An 18,364-nucleotide genomic window follows, 5' to 3' on the forward strand; every position below is an offset into this window, starting at 1 on the left:
CACCTAAAGTCTTGATTTTTGCAGAGTATCTTTATTGACTAAAGTACATTACAATCGTGTAAAAACCAGAATTTAAATTTTTTTGAGGGTGTTCTCCTCAGCAAATATTATAATATGGCTTTAATTGTTTTACTTTTGCGTTGTTAGTTGAACTGCCACCAACTGGAGCAACAACTGAAACGGCAACAACAAGAAGACCGACAACGCCAGTACGAACCACACAAGGTATCATCAGATTTATTCTATACGCCTAGTTATATTTTATTGCATTTTATATAAAAACAAGTTGCATATCAATTAAAAGCTTCTAAAATTAATCCAATTTTCCTTATTGTCCTGTTTCTCCTATATAGGTGAAGTCGAACCAGCCGAACCACTATCATTTGGTGCTATAGTTGGTATTGTCATTGGTGGATTAGTAGGAGTTGCTTTAGTTGTTGTAATAGTTTTCGCTATTGTACACTATGTAAGTACCAAATAAAGTAAGATTTGCTCACAAAATAAAACTACGGAACTGATGTAGTGGGGTACAGTGGTTATTGCTGTCCATAGACCGTGACGTTTATGTGTTTTTAGTGCTTGCGATATAAATCGTGCAGTTCGAGTTGAATCATCATTCACAAAGACATCACATTGTTGACGTCACAGTCTCGAGGACGCAAAAAAGCCGCACTGTAAAAGTTTGCATTAAACAACTTTTTTTGTAACACGGACTTAGTTGCACCCCCTAATTTTCAATTACAAACGTCAAATACCAATGTATAGCTATGGGTCTCCTCTATCCAGTGATACAAACATTCCTTCCCATAATATCGCTATGACACCCAGCACAAGAAATGTGAGTAAGTGGAACAGTGAAGAACAAGACCTGTTTCTTGAAGAAAGAAAAGCTGAAATCAGCTATTCCACTTACTCTTTGGAAATAATTGTCATCTGTGTAAGGATCTTATACGCATTCTCACAGATTTCTTGTGCTGGTGCCAATTATTGGGCTGTGAATGTTGTCCAAGAAGCTGTTCAATGTCAGTGCATTTTGCTGTTGTGTCAGTTCTACAACTGCGTGGTTAATGACATGTGTTTAGAGTAGAGTATTGAAACAATCCTGTGTGTAATTTTGGTTCATTTTGATGCACAGGATTTTAAGATATGACCTTGTGAAAAATTATAAGTTTCCTTTTATGGCTTAGTGTAGATATTCTATGTTTTTATTTCACTATAACAGGCAGGCAGGGCACCTAAGGCGTTACCACATGATATGGAGATGTAAGAGAATGATATAGGATCGAGTAGGTTCGATATGAAGCAGACGTCACTCCCCGTCACTCTCAGGAACATATAAGATGTGAAGATAGAACACACTAAAGCCAAAGGTTGTCGCCTGATTCCTGAATTATTATGCACATGCAACGCATACAGAATTAAGTCTGCATATATAAACAATGTAATGATAAATATTTGAACATGTTGTTAAAAGTACAAATGCTTCAGATTTTATCATTATGCGAAAGACTTTAACAAGTTGAAACAATGTTTTGAACAGTTTCCCGGTCAGTTAAATATAAATTGCACAATACCATGACTACATTTGGAATTTTTGAAGGTCCTTCAGTAATTCTTGTTTGTCGTGTTGCGGAAGAAAGCTACTTTTAGCGGCATTTAACATCTGTAAGAAAGCATCATAAAACGACAAAAAATAGTCAACACAATAATGAAATCTTGACTTTATAGCGTACTTTTGAATAGTATGCAAATATGTTATCAAATGTGAACAGGTCTGGGATGGCAATTCTGCTGATTGATATTGACGACTCCACTCAACCCAAGCAACTCGGGCTGATGTCGGCAAATATAAATTTGATTTTAATGGAGGAAAATGTACAAAGTCAAATTTGTAATAATACACATACCTACTCTTTCAGACCAATGACTTTGCTTTCAGAAAATATTTAAGTAAATTATATTTTGTTGCCCTTGTTTGTTATTTTTACCATTGACTAACCGCAAAATATGGATATCTAACAAGCTTAAACTATAAGATAGAGGACAGGGCCTGAATAATGAAAAAGAAAGAAAAAGACAAAAATATGAAATGGGTTGCGGGCTGTCTCTACTGTTTTTTGTTGATACTGGGCCCAGTATCAATAAAAAAAATTAATGTAGCAAAACATCCTTTTCTCATTTTGATTCATTTTTGCTAAAGGAACAATTTGAGACCAGTTGGAACAAAATTAGAGCAATTTTCAATTGTAGACGCCTGTGGACACCAAAATGCTACCATTGACCTTTTTGCCTACTCAAGATCTGTATGTCGCCATTTGATGTGTTATTCAATATGGTTTTTTTATCAAATTAATGGTGATTAAATGGATTCTGTTGCAATTAGTGGTGGGTTAACCCCTTATTTTTCTATCAGTAGCTATCGGTGCCCGATATGTTAAGTATCGATGGCTCTTTCCACCGATAGTGCTATAGGACTAAATGTGGTATCTTGGTGGATTACCTGTATGGACGTAACTTACCGTTTTGTGTATGTCTTCTTCTGACATGCCGAAGAACTGGCGACCGATATTTAATTCATCATCTATGATGTTATTAAATAAAAGTGGATCATCGGTACTGAGCGAAAAATTCAAATCGTCTTTATTGAACCTATAAACGTGAAAATGTATATAAGAAATTAATATAACAAGGGTTTTTTGTACTTCAACCTTTGTGATCACAGGTGATTAGAAATGGTTTATTTCTGATAACCAAGATGTATAAAACTATAACACTGTTTAGGTAAATATATTTTTTTTCAAAGGTGCATGTTGTTCTTGATTCTAATGTAAAGCTTGTTGAAAATGACAAGTCACAAAAAATATCAACACCCGTACCCCAACCGGGTACCCCAAACACACCCACCCCATACCTATAGAATAGTATAGTATACACACCCCTTACACAAAGCCAGAAACACCTACTGCCATGTGACTCAGTGTACCAATTGGTGCACGTATTTCAGTAAATATATGCACACTGTGGCATAGCGCCCCGGCATAGCGCAAATAGGTAAGGGCGCGATCGTTATTTATGGCAGGGGGGAATGGGTAAATTTAGGGGAACACGAAATTTTTGTGGTCTTGAGGGGGAACCTGAAATTTTAGTTGAACCAGGAGGGGAATTGTTAAATTTTAAATGGAGAAAATTGGGAAAACAAGGGGGAACGCGAAAATTTTGAGCGAACGCGAGGGGGGAACGCGAAATTTTTTGTCGATATTTTTGCCAAAACACCCATTCCCCCCTGCCGTAAATAACGATCGGTCCCTAAGACAACGCTACCTTGCCATGCATACGATTTCATATCCCCATACCCCTAATCACAATCCTACCATACACCACACGTCATGATACCTCCCACACTACCGACTCATACACAGACAAATACACCTAACCGCCTCACCCCACACGCACCTCATCTGTACATACCTGACCGCTGGATGTTTGGTAAAATCTGCATCAATTGACCCTGTCATTTTGCCCGAGGTAGGACAGACCTCTATGTGCACGCCACTAGATTGCACTAACTGGGCATAGAAATACAAATGAGAAGATTATCAACTACAGATAAAATAATACTAATATAAACAGGGCTGATTGCTGATTTGTTTTAGCATTGCTTAATTAGCCCTAACCGAATGGGGATTACCTGTTGCTTTCACTCTCAGCAACATTCATGTAGAGTTTGTCTTCCCCTCCGATAGACCAAAGACTCACATGGCTCATTTAAATAATTCAAAATGTACAGATGTAAGAGTGTGAAAGTTTGAATTTAAAATCTATATAGTCATATAAGGTAAAGGTAAAAGGTTACGGTTCATGCCTATATTTGACAGGCCGGCGCGCCGGAGTGTCCCATACTGCAGTTACTGTCCGTTTTCCTATACACAATACACAGTGCTCTCACCATTGACGCGTGACCTTTACAAATGATGTATGTTGGAAGAATGGACACTTGCCTAGTTAACATCACTGTGTGAAAAATAACCAGCCAATATTTTATTTATTCTCCAAAACTTCTAGCAAATATATTTCTCTAACATGACCTAAAATTACAGCTAGGTTAGATGTTCAGAAATGGTCGCACTTTTGTAAAATATGAGTGAGGGCAAGGCATAGCTAGCCAACTCCCCGTGTTAATTGAATGGAGATTTGGCCGAAAATATTGGTATCGGACCGCTCACTTCTGAAGGATGCCACAAAAAACGGTAAAAGCTACATTTAAACTATTCTAAATAGGTTCTAGAAAATATAGTTTTGTAACATGTCCTAAATTTTTAGCTAATTTAGATGTTTGGAGAGGGTCGCACTTTTGTATTTCAGGAAGGATATGTAAACGACAGATAACACCAAAAATATGAAGAAATTATTTCCAAACCGTGTTAAGTCAACAATCATTATGTTGCTCATTTTGAAGAATGCTGGTTAACAAAAAGCAGGTCTTTGTCTCATTTCGTGAACAAAGATACACATACCATTGTTTCCTTTCGTTTCCTTTATAATCGGTTACCCAACTGAAGCTATAATACCAGCTTTATTGCGATGTCGCACATTGAAAACAGACACTTGTGCACAACCAGAGAAGATCTGATTTAATCAGTTGAGCTGCTTCAATGAGTGTTATCTTGGTTTAATAGCTTTTAAAGGGGTTTAAGTCCTGCAAAGGTCGAGATGAATTCTACTGTAGACATGACTGCATCATGCATCTATCTTTTGGAACGACTAGGGCCAGACTCCTCAATGAATACCGGTAATGTTGTTGTGGGGGTACGCTAATCTTCCCACATACCTTCTCAGCATAAATCGGTACCCATTTATAGCTCCATTGCTATACATGGGTGCACAGAGACAATATAGGTTATAGAACCATGTCTAAGGGCACAACACGATAGCACCACTCCCGGGGTTCGAACCCGCAACCTTCCGATCATGAGCCCGTACCGCTAGCCCATCGTTTGGTAAACTTCAATACTTTGATTCTATTGGTTGAGAGCCATTATTGCATAGTTCGTAGTTGAGGACTGAGTGATACGTGTCTGCAATTACTCGCTGAAAGTTACGTTCTCATAATCTCTATTACCTTATAAATTTGTTCATCTTTCACCGCAGCATAACCATGACCTATCCGCTCTACCTTCATTTGTTCAATAGCTTCTCTGACATTCTCGGGAGGTCCAAGTTCACCGGCGTGGGCAGTCCTGTGTATACCACACTTGTAAGCCTCCTGTGATTGTAAAAAGAAACAGGTTTAGATATCGTTTGGTATTGATGTTAGAACCATAATAGTCTATACATCTATTGGAATTTTTGTTTAATCGTATTTTAATAATTGTGGCATTTAAGGCAGCTGTGTACTCTAGACATTGTTTCTTTCGCAAAATTGAGGTTTTTTTTTATATGTTTGTACTTTGTTGTGTTTTTTATAAATACAAGGAATAAAAATCCAGATTTGTAAACTCCAACTGCAATATTTTAAGGATTTTATTTCACTATTCCACTCTTGTTTGAAATTGAAAAGGAAAGAAAATCTTTGTTGAACCAGCAGGGTATACGCGCGCAACAACGCATCGCGTTGCGTATCGCGCAATTTGTTAACGCACAAATACGCTACGCATACGCTACGCTTATCTGCATGCGCGGCGCATCTTATGGAAACACCACGGAAGCACTGATTTCACAAAAACCTAGTGGTCAAATGGCTCCGTTTTAGCTGATAAAATGTGGGTTTTTCAAGTTCTTTCCCCGATTTAAATATCAAGTTATGAATGGATTTCGCTCAAACTTCTCAAGGGGCTGTGGATTTACCGATGTTCACGTAATATAAGGTACAAAAACGAAAACTGCCGCATTCTCCTGTGAGATTCGATGAAAGTGCAAAATGTGACCACTTTAAACTTCAACGGCCATTATTTCAATGTTCATTTTCTCGGATTTAGGTACACGATAACTCAATAAATACAGCATCTATAGGTAAGCAAATATGATCATCGTAAAAAGCATGATCGACTCAAGAAACGATTTTCTCATTTTTGTTTATATTTTGGTCTATTTCCGATTTTAGGCATCATTTTGTGCACATAGGCGTTTGTGAATTTAAAAAAGTTCAATTTGATGCCTTATATGGTCAATATCTCAAAAAATAAGGCCAATATCAAAAAAAATAAAAAAAACGTTTTTGGAATGGAGCCTCAAGATTGAGCTAAAAACAAAATAAAATAACAAATATTGCCAAAAACTCACTTTTTTGTGATTTTCTTCATAATTGTTGTTTTACCCCAAATCTGTATTTATATTAAGATTTATCGATGTCTTGCCTTCATAAAAATGTATACTTTTATATGTCTTGCGCGAATAATTACAAAGTTATTGCACTTTTACTACATGCATGTCTGAGAGTACACAGCCTCCTTAACTGAATAGAGTAGAATTAAAGTAGAATATTATTAATATAACCCAAATCCAAGATGGACGACAAGGCGCACCAATAGATTGCTCCCGGGAGATTGACAAACGTATGGAACTTGAAGATACAGTCGTAACAAAAAGGTGTATTATAAACAATACTTAGAGGTGACAACCACTGGTCGACCTCCAGCACCCTTGTAAAACCGACGGGATGTCTTCCCTGATAAAGTGCACTATTTTCTGCACACCTGTTTAGTTTGGTACGGGCGTAATGTTTTTTCTTGGATCAATAACCGGGTATCTGTCCCTGACTGTTCGTTAATAATTTCCCCAATACCTGGTATGCAGCTATGTGTCTTTGGTCCATTGGTACAGCTTCATTGGCGGCAAGATCTATTCCAGCTACTAGCTTATCTTGGAATTCCTGTGCAATACGTACGCAATCCATTGACCACTCTGAAATTAAATAAATTAAATATTAAGTAGGTAATGATGCCTCCAACGGACAAGGTACAAAACACATACCTAGAATATATTAAAATAGAAAGATTCGAGCCAGGTATACCAACTTGGTGTGGGGAACAAAATCAAAGACAAGATAAAAACTAATGCAGTATGTAAACCAGAATAATGTACATTGTTGCTGCACTAGTAAAAATCCAAAACCACAGGGATAATAGACAAAGTTAACAAAAATGAAACCGACGTTTCGAGCAGATAAACTGCCCTTCCTCAGGGACAAACAACAAAAATATATATACAGCAAAGAATTTAATCTAGTTACAAGTGGGTAGCAAGCATAAAAAGTAATCAAATCATAGCAAATAATTAAACCAAGGTAGCAAGCAAAATATCAAAACTACAGAGCCAAAAATATAGCATCTCTACATGAGAGTACTGGCTTGCTACTTTTAAAAAATATATATAGTTTCCTTAAAAAGAGTCATTACGGGTGTAAATAGAATGTAGTAAGTACTCAACTTAGGTCAAAAGGTATTCGTAAAATATAAACCACTAATGTTTTAGATTGTATCAGGTTTGTAAGATATCTTTTTTTCAATCTATGATTGCAGTTGCAGACATACACAGGTGATGAGTTCAACCTGCTTGTAGTGCTGTGCGATATATTCAAAATTGTTTTCACCTATTGCTATGGTAGTTAATCCGATTAATTACGTAACTTCGCCAGCGTATAGCTTTACAGTCACATCAAAATCAAAAACTTATGAGATTACTGAGTCTTGGAAGGCGCCAAAGTTAAATACGCATTTTATTTCAAATACACATCTAGGATGTATTTAATCAACGCTTGTTTCTATTTTGGTTCATTTGGTAGAACTCAACTAAATCGTGCATGAAATGGCTAGATCTAGTAATTCTCGCGCATTTACCACGATTATTCATGCCATGCTATGATGTTTTAAACCTGATGGTAGGTGACAATCACGTCTCCCTTCTATTTTTAGCAAGAAATTCTGTTAAAGCACACTTCTACCTGTACAAATAAATATGCTGCACACAATTATTTTAATGAGATTGAGATAGAAAGATTTGGTGAAATGTCAACTATGAATCATCTTTTGGCTCAAGGCAATGCAAAGTGATGTGAATGTCACACATTTGGGCTGTTGTGTTTATTCAGCATCGAAGTGGTTACGTAATTCTCTTGGTTACCGGATCACGCTACTTTGGTATGCCTTCGAGTGCCATATACTTTATGTGGTGATCATTTCGATCGTGGTTCATTACTCTAGCGCGTGATCCCGTTGACATAGTAACATTACGTAACTTCGATACTGAATACTAAGGTACACCGTACAGTTTGGTCCTTACGCTATCGGTGTCTCGATACGTACCGATGGTTCTTTCTATCGTATCCTGAACAATTGAATAGTGCTTTCGTTTTTTTATTTAATAATAATAAATAAACCGATAACAGTGAAAATGTGAATTATTACATGTATTATGCTCGATACAATTTATAACATCCAGAGTATGATTGAAAGATAGAGTCATCGGTACCGAACGTGCGCATCAGCCCTGTGAAGAACTGTGCTGAAGTTAGCCCAATCAGAAACGACATACGTTGAGGGTATTGTCGTCAATACGGGTCTTCATCTTTTCAAACATGCGGGACATCCCCCGGGACATACCCATCAAAAAGTGCAAATTTGTGATTGCTAAGCACCTGACTTAAGTCACGGCGGGTATGTGTCGTTTTTCACTTACCTGGTTTGTCTCGGATGCAACATAATATCAACCTTGCTTTTATGCCAAATTTCTCACATCCTCGCCTCAACCCCGTGGATACAGCAGCCACCACTTCTTTAGCTCCACACTGCCCTGGTTTTTGTCCCCAAACTAATGGTACGTCCTTATCTGCCAAAAAGTGGGGTGAAAATCTTGCTTCAAAGTACACAACCCCTTCTTTGGCTTTGTCTTCGCATAGTTCATACGCAATTCGCTCAAGAGCGTCCTTGTCGCCGCTATAACATGAAAGGGTAAAATAAAATGGGGGCGAAAATAAAATGTTTATTTAAAATTTGAACATCCTCCAGAACTCATCCGATGTGTTCAAAATCTGTATATTTGAATACACCGGACGGGTTTATCCGGACATCTGTAGTATTTTCCCTAGGTTACACGGGAAATTAGGTGAAGACCATTTTAATGGGACTTAAAAAGTCCTATTGATGCTTATTCGCCTTGACCTATTGAGCTGTGCTTCATTTGGCAAAAGTTGATGTTTTTTAATCTAAAAAAAAACCCAAAAAAATTGTGCTGTATTTTTCTGGAATGGGGGGAGTAGGGCCCACAACATGCAGAATGCAGTATAGGGCCCAATATGGTAGTGTAGTGCATAGAATGGTAGGTACGTGTATACATTAGTTAGATTCAAGTCTTTGATTTACAATTTGAAACTCGCAGACAAAGGAAACAATCGGACCTATTCGTAAAGTGTTTGTAATTTGTAATCTGTTATAAATCCATTCGTGGTTATTCCCTGAACATGCTGATACGCTTATAGTAGCAGAACGTGATTCAAACAGCTGTCCATTATGCAGTCATGTCTACAGCAGAATTCACCACGACCTTTGCAGGACTTAAACCCCATTACACCAAGATAAACCTCATTCAAAACAGCTCAACTATGTTAAATCAGGGATGTGTCTCATATCCCTGGTTAAATCCATAAACATATGTGTCTGATTTACCTGTGCGATATCGCAATGTTCTGTGATGAAATAGGTATTATAATTTCAGTTGGATGCACCATTACAAAGCAAACGCACATTTACAATACTGAGCGTGGCCTTTGTTTCCGAAATGAGAACAAAAGTCTGCATATTGTTATCCAACCATGTTGATGGTACAACTCATGTCAAACTTGTCACATTTATTGTGATCGTATCACACAAGTAAATGAGAAACATGTCGTTTTAGACTTAACACGGTTTGGAAAAAGTTTTCCATTTTTAGCTCCCTATCGGGCAGTCAGAACTCCATATTTGGGAGGGCTCGACAACAATCTTCCCAAAATCGCATTTTAATCATTTTTAGATGACCATAGAGGGAAAGAATTGAAATTTTTTTTACAGCTTCTATGGCGAAAATTGATCAAACCGATCACACGATGGTGCTCGCTCGAAGTTGGAGCTATCTCGAGTCAGCTGTTGAGCACAATTTGCCATTAAAATTACACGTCCGACTGTTATGAAATTTTGAAGACTCTCTTCGGAAAAACAGCTCGACAACAGCTTTCCCGTGACATTTTTTACTTCAAATTGTAGTATGTTAAGGATGAACATTATAATTCACATGTGAGCCTCTATGGCTATTATTGGGTGAAGGGTTTTCCCTCCAGCCCACTAACTAGTCTATTGCTTATACCTTCAGTACAGTGATTGAGCTAAAGGTCAATCATCAATTGGAGCACTGAATAGGAAAAACGGACAGTAACTGCATAATGCTATCATTCTGGTATACTATCTTTCAGGTATACTACTATTTTGGAAGTATGTGTGAGCCCCATCGATTTGAATGTGTATGTGACCAGTATTGTACTATATTTCGTGGTTATGTGATCAGATGTTCCAACAGCTGCAAATCAAAAGGGAATTACAAATTACAAAATCTAAATGAAAACTAAATCCAACACTTGAATTAAACTAATGTATATCTGCAAGGCTTCAAGCAAAATATGATAAATATTAAAATAAAGTGATCTTACGCAATAATGGGCATGAAGAAGGAGAAGGATCCTAAAATGCGCTCCCAGTCTCCTATCTTTTCTACTGTCACAAGTTTACGCACAGCTACTTCATCTGGAGTCGAAATGCTAAGACCTCGCTTTCTGAAACACACCATTGTATTGAAAGACAAAATATAACATGTTAATAGTTTACGACCTCTTTTACCAACATAAAAAAATACGAGTTAACAAAATTAAGTTCTACACACTATAACAATTTCATCCGCCTCTGACATGTCTGAAATGTACAGATATAGGCATTTAAAAACCATATTTTTTTAAAATTTTACCTACAGAATTTACGATTAGGTACTTGGAACCAATGATTTAGTTCTGTACCATTCATTATCCTACCTTACCTTGCTATATCCAGTAGTGATGCCGGTCTCATTGCACCGTCTAGATGCAAATGAAGCTCCACCTGTCGGGATGATACAAAGAATGCATTTACCCTTTTTTTTTGCCTTATACTAGCTATCAATTATTTAAAGATGTTTGTCAGTGATGATGAATGTCCGCATTTAATATTAGAATAAGTTGGAACTTTTGGTGCTCTACTCATTTTATTTGATTGATTGGTCAATTTTTAACTTGATTTAAGGCACAATATTGATTACTGTGATGATACTATCAAAACCTTACCTTTGGCATAATTTGTTTGGTGGCCATCATAACAAGCGATTCTCTGCGTAAGTCTATAGGCCTAATAAAAAGAAAGACGAAAGGCAAGAGGAATGAAATATAGTCCTTATTATTATTATTAGTAGTGGTGGTGGTGGTGGTGGTGGTGGTGGTGGTGGTGGTGGTGGTGGTGGTGGTGGTAGTAGTAGTAGTAGTAGTAGTAGTAGTAGTAGTAGTAGTAGTAGTAGTAGTAGTAGTAGTAGTAGTAGTAGTAGTAGTAGTAGTAGTAGTAGTAGTAGTAGTAGTAGTAGTAGTAGTAGTAGTAGTAGTAGTAGTAGTAGTAGTAGTAGTAGTAGTATTGTAGTATTATTATTATTATTATTATTATTATTATTATTATTATTATTATTATTATTATTATTAGTGTTATTAGTGTTATTATTATTATTACTACTACTACTACCGAAAACATTATCGACAATCATATAATCATAATCATTGCGCCCCCGAAAGCTCGCTGAATTACTGTATCGATATATATTACCTATATCCATATACTACACGCCAATGATAAATCAGTGTCTCTTGTCCAAATTAATGCCCTTAAATACATTATGGTACTTGATAATTTATGCTCAGCCAAATCGCCCAAATTGTGGTATAGGCTATTTTGTTCTATTCGGTAAAGACACCGTGAACATGGGGAATGCACATTTGTAGCTTACATGTAGTTTAAATACATCAGTAAGCTTACAGTATTATTAAAATTACGTTAAGATCAGGTCCCGGGGATCAGGTGGTATGTCAGACATAAATACTCAAGAGACTCAAAGTAATGCTATACATAGGCCCTATTTGATCGAACAGAATATATTTGCATCGAAAATGACCGTGTTCAATTCAAGTTGAATTAAAATAGAAATAACAAAAATAAGCTTACCTTGACCGTGCGTTAAACCACTCGGCTTCTTGTGCTGACTGTATTTACTGCTCTGTATTTACTTTGTGTATGTTATGTGTGACCTTTCTTTATTATATTCACATATACAAAGGGCGCTCGTAGGCCTCAGGCTACAAAACGTACAAACTATCGCCAATTATAGCATACGCATGATTCATGCTACATGTATATTGGCGATAATTACGCAGATTTGAACAAGGAAAACTAAAAGAAGTCCCAACATCAAGTGAACAATTTTACCACTGCACTGATCAAGAAAAAGAAATTTCTTTAAAATCCAATCTCATCTGCCACTGTTAATAAAGACATTTTCATTCCATTTTGTGTTTATTATTTTTTTCAGTGCTTTTAGTTTTAGTTTAAAGTGCAATATAAGTTTTGGTGCTTTTGTGGTGCTTTTAGTTTTGGTGCTTTTTATAGTTTTAGTACTTTAATTTTAATTTTGGTGCTTATAGTTTTGTAGACTACTTCATAGTCGAATTTTGATAAAAAAATATATTATATTATTGATGAACGCATTCCGTTGAACTAAAAATTATACTGATGTTTATTAAACATGTTAAAATTAAAGTGTTCAATAGTAAAATGGTCATAAAAAGTTTATATAATTAGATAACTAGTGACAATAAAAGTTATTGAATTCAAAATATCTTGTTATAATTATAATGGCTCACTTCAATACTAAACCATTCTGATTTTGGAATCTACCAGTTTATTGATCGCGAAATCCCGAGTAAAAAATCCGACTATGTATTTTGACTTCTAAGCAGAACTTTACCCCGGGACTTTGGTCTCTAAAACACACTGTCAATCATATACTTGTTTATCAATCCAATTAACCGCAAGTTCTAAGCATGGTAGTATATGACGCGCTAAAATGTACGTCCATGCATTACTGAGAGTTTAACTTTCGCGCCACAACAAACGGTGCCGCATCTTCCATAGATTGTTGTGTACGATGTAGTTAATGGTAATGGCACGTGCACGGAGGATTTAAACAATAGCGTGATCTGGGCGACCAATCACAAGCCAGATCCATTCAAAGATGCATTACATCATGGCCAATTTTAGAGTCCCGTGTTAAAAATGTTAACCGCAAGTCAAAGTAAGTAGTCCACTTGGGAAGTTAACAAACAGAGGGAGTATATGGTGACTGAAAATATCAGATGTGAAAATCTATCAATTGCACACCAATTAACACAAATCAGCGTTGTATGCTTAAATGTAATAGCCAGACTATGCAAAATGGGCAAGTGGACTACGGAGAAGTCTAATAGTTTTGGTGCTTTTATTTTTAGTGCTTTTAGTTTTTTAATTAAATTAAAAGATCAAGCAGAATTTATGTAAGTTACTAAGCTGCAAGTTGTGAAAGTATTGAAATACTACAATATCATGTTAAAACAACAATATTATTTTAGTCATTATTTCGGCAATATCTCTTAAATTAACCTTCACAGTATTATAAACGTTTACTAAGAGTAATACCCAATGTTAAATTTCCCTGTAAAAATAGCTACGGTATGATTGGAAATGAATCTTTTTTAAAAGAAAAATCCCAAACATCAAATGAGAAAACCGATGACCTATTTTTGTGTACAATGTATAAAGAGCTTTATTTCTGTTTATATTTAAAATCAGGTTTCAGATCAAATCCTCACCATACACTTTGGCCATCAGCAATATTCTTAATATAGGGTAGGGTTTATAGTTTCATAATGTAGTGTATCAAATTTTGAAGTACTCGATGGTAAGCTTAAAGCTTAACGTTGACGGTGAAATACTAATTTTTCAAAAATGTCACGTAGTGTTACAAGTGGGCACGTATTTCATGCAAAATGATAGACTTTAAGTGTTGTAAGTATAGTGCTATATTTAAATTTAAAAAAAAATGAAAATGTGATTGTTCTAACCATTGGCTGTAACAGTGGTTTTATTTCAGGCTTTCAGCTCATCGTCTCATTTCCATTTCAGTCACGATGTAATGAGAAAACTGTCAACAAGTTCACATTCTAATGTCATTGGTATAGGAATAAGTATGTATATAATATAATCACTGTGGCGCGCATTTTCTTAAGGGATTAACTATTTTTTGTCAAGTTTTGCTCGCAATATTGGCCAGAAATTTTAGATGGTTTTACCATGTTTACTACGAGTTTTTGAGCTTTTTTGTCTAGAAATAGTTGTTATAGGACATATTCTTAAACACTTGAGAATGTTCTTGCAATCCTATTGGTTCTTACCCGTGTGATATGACACGATATCACACACCCCGGCGGGTGCGTGTCGACGCGATACTCGTACGCGCTATATGAACCAATCGGATGTGCATAGCAACAACAGGACTGATCGATTCTAAACCCTAGGTAATTCCTTGTAAAATGTATGATTTAATTTAATTAAAATTTGGTATACTTATGATTAATATATTTATTTGAATTGCAGTGTTTACGAATGAGAATAAAGGTGTTGTTTTTAGCCGCTGTCGTGCATCTATCGTCTCATATAACACGCGACATCATTATTTTTGGCGTAAAACAACTCGGCTTCGCCTCGTTGTTTTACTTTAAATAATGATGTCGCCCGTGTTATATGAGACGATAGATGCACTCAGCGGCTAAAAAACAATACCTTTATTCTCTAAATGTATGGTGCATCGTAAGAGGAAAGTCTATAGATATTTTAGCATGATCAGTTTTGTTAGCCATAAAATTTTTTACAAATATTGTATATTTGATATTGCATTTTGATTCACGCTTTCTTTTTGTTGTAAGGAGTGATTTACTGCAGTTTGAGTTGACCGATTTCCTATACTTTTGCGTGAGAATGTTCAATGCCCTGAAATATGATTTATGGAATACGTCTTGGAAGGGCGGCAAATGCTTGTATGAACATCGTCATTGCAGAAAAACAATTATCTGATTTCATCGATAGAATGACGATGATGTTCTGGTAGTCAATTTACTCTCAAGCAATGATGAATCGAACTAGTTTTCCCTAATCTGATATAATCTGTTCAGCATGTTCAGTAGAACTTGCGACTATCAAGCCGCATCATACGTTACTTTCAGCTACTTTCCATATATTGAAGTCAAGCCGCATCATACGTTACTTTCAGCTACTTTCCATATATTGAAGTATTGTGTATTTGATCATGTTGCATCATGCAGTTATTGTTAACTACATATATGCACACCACACATGGGCACTCACAATAGGCGATTGAACCCTACTGGTAGCGCTGTAGGAGATGAACTATTTAGCGTGTGTGTGTGTGCTTCGCGGTGAGCAGTCACGTCATCTAGCTGCTGCTCAAAAATCGGCTGAAATCTACCATCTTTTCAGCCATCCGCACTTTATTTATCAGTACTGTGGTTTATAAATATCTTAACCACAAAGTGGTGAGCTTTTGAGCCAGCATTTTCATCTGGGTCAGGTATTTTCTATCTAAAATTGTTGTTATTGTGTGATGATATACCAATCCAAGATGGCGTCCAACATGCAGTGCTAGCCATAGCGTAACGCCGGGTGTGGTTGAAAGTAGGGCTGGGATGTGTGAAGGTGACCTTGCGTCTCTCCACCATGAAGGTCATCTTGTTCAACATAGTGTTACTTGCAATTTTTATATTCTTATGTATGCAAGAAGTGATTGACATCCATGTAAAACCCAGTGTAAATTCTGTACATCATCTGAATGCGCACGTATCCAATACTGATGATATTGTATATTCATACCATACATGTTGTATTTTTGATACCGTACCATTATGTAATTACATGTATTACTATTGTTATATATATTATACACCAATGTTTACAAACATATATGATCTGGAAAAGTATTCTGACATTACAAATATGACTTTTGATTACAAGTATTTTCCTGCTGATATCAAATTGTTGCTTTGTAAGCTTAGATTTAGAACCAAATCTGGATTATCTGACCATCGTAGTAGTCCTCGCCAACTGGTCCTCACTTATTTCTGTTTGATAATTGTTATGCAAGCTGGCGATGTAGAGACCAACCCAGGTCCTGAATTTCCTTGCAAAATTTGTAATGAGGAATGTGATTGGTCATGTTACGCAGTTGGTTGTGATGCGTGTGATGCATGGTTCCATGCCAAATGTTTGAATATGAGCACTCAAACTTATGCAGCCTTGGAGGACAGTAGTGTCACCTGGGTATGTACTTGTGGCTTACCGAACTTTGCAAGTTCGTTGTTTACATCATGGTCCACGATAACTGATAATAGTTATAGAGTACTCGCTTCTATAAGTAGTGAAGATGACATAAAATCTCCCTTGGCTGCATCATCACCAATTCACATACCAACTGCTAACAATGTTTTTGGTATTCTTACTAGATGGTCTGATAAACCCCCGGCTACCAAAAGTAGTCTTGGTACTGGTACCCCCTCCAGAAATAAACCAGTCAAAGTCATGATCATAAATTTCCAGAGCGTGTGCAATAAAGTTGCCGAATTAGCAATTTGTCTGGATGTAAACAGTCCCGATATTCTCATAGGAACAGAGTCATGGTTGACTGATGACATCAGCAACAGTGAAATTTTCCCATCAAATTACTCTGTTATCCGTAAGGATAGGCCTCTCAATGATCATGGCCAAAGATACGGTGGTGTTTTCATATGCATGAAAATGACATTATCATGTCACATCGTGCCGATTTAGATACTGAGTGTGAAATACTCTGGGCACAACTGGAACTAGTCGGTTCCAAAAGGATTCTCCTTGGTGCTTTTATAGACCCCGGAATCAGGAAGTGATATCTTAGACCAACTACAGTTATCTCTTTCCAAGATTGATGTTAACAAAGATCGTAACATATGGGTGGCTGGAGATTTTAATCTTTCACATATTGATTGGGAGAACCAGACCACGATCCCGGGTTGTCCCAAACCGGGATTATCAAGGCAGTTGCTAGAAATAGCAAATGACTTTGGTCTAGAACAGTTAGTTAGAGAGCCAACTCGTGGTTCTAATATACTAGACCTCTTCTTTATGTCAAACCCTACCTTGATGGACAGAGTGAGGATTTTACCTGGGATGCGTGACCATACTGGTATCCCACTGGTCACAATTAACACCGTCCTAAAGTAAATAGGTCCAAACCTAGGAGAATTCACCTTTATCACAAGGCAGATTGGTCAGCCATTAAAGAAGATCTCACAGACATAAGCAGTGACTTTCAAGATATCTGCTCAGATATGGTCACAGTGGATGATTTGTGGGATGACTTCTGCTCTAGGGTCAAAGGTACCATGGATAAAAACATCCCTACCAAGGTAGTTACTCCTCACAAAAGCCCCCCGTGGTTCAATCGTAATGTATCACGGATCTACAGGAAAAAAAAAAGCTTTTATTAAGGCCAAACACTCAAATAACACCGATGACTGGGAGATCTTTCGATCACTTCGCAAAGAATTGAACCGGCAATCGCGTCGGAACTATCGTCAGTATGTCAGAGATACATGTTCAGAGTCAATGAAGAAATTCTATTCCTTCATTAAGAGTCTAAAAGAGACTCCTTTGGTGTCCCAACTTTAAAAAGTGATGGTACTCTTATCTCTGAGAATGTCAAAAGGCTGACATTCTAAACCAACAATTTGAGTCGGTCTTTCGACAGGAAATAGTTGATAATCTCCCACACATACCAGGCCCAAAGTTTCCATGCATGCCTGACATACACATATCCACAAATGGTATCACAAAGCTACTGACCGATCTTGACCCAAACAAAGCGACAGGACCTGACGGCGTGCCTGCACGTATCCTTAAGATGGGGGCAAAGGAGATTGCGCCAGCCCTGGCGACCATCTTTCGGAAATCACTTGAGACAGGAAATTTGCCTGAAGATTGGAGGAGTGCCAATGTTACTCCAATCTTCAAAAAAGGAGATCGCACTAAACCCTCCAACTATAGGCCGGTATCGCTTACCTCTATATGTTGTAAGGTGATGGAACATGTCATCCATTCGAGTGTCATGAACCATCTAGACAAATATGATATATTGAATGACCACCAACATGGCTTTCGCCGAAATCGATCATGCGAATCTCAACTGATTTTGA

The 18,364-nt window shown here is 36.9% G+C and overlaps 1 protein-coding gene across 1 annotated transcript; it reads right to left on the bottom strand.

Moving 5' to 3' along the window:
* On the bottom strand, positions 1 to 12,324 carry LOC140161287 (adenosine deaminase-like). The gene is made up of 10 exons (XM_072184759.1): positions 12,258 to 12,324; positions 11,339 to 11,391; positions 11,056 to 11,117; positions 10,676 to 10,798; positions 8,674 to 8,930; positions 6,782 to 6,900; positions 5,120 to 5,263; positions 3,469 to 3,566; positions 2,520 to 2,649; positions 1 to 1,663 (listed from the first exon to the last, which is right to left on the bottom strand). The coding sequence occupies exons 2-10, from the start codon at positions 11,366 to 11,368 to the stop codon at positions 1,580 to 1,582; spliced, it is 1,047 nt and encodes a 348-aa protein (XP_072040860.1). The 5' UTR covers positions 11,369 to 11,391; positions 12,258 to 12,324; the 3' UTR covers positions 1 to 1,579.
* Between the last annotated feature and the right edge of the window lie 6,040 nt (positions 12,325 to 18,364).

The sequence above is a fragment of the Amphiura filiformis genome, chromosome 9, assembly GCF_039555335.1.
Source record: "Amphiura filiformis chromosome 9, Afil_fr2py, whole genome shotgun sequence".
In the NCBI taxonomy this organism is placed as follows: domain Eukaryota; kingdom Metazoa; phylum Echinodermata; class Ophiuroidea; order Amphilepidida; family Amphiuridae; genus Amphiura; species Amphiura filiformis.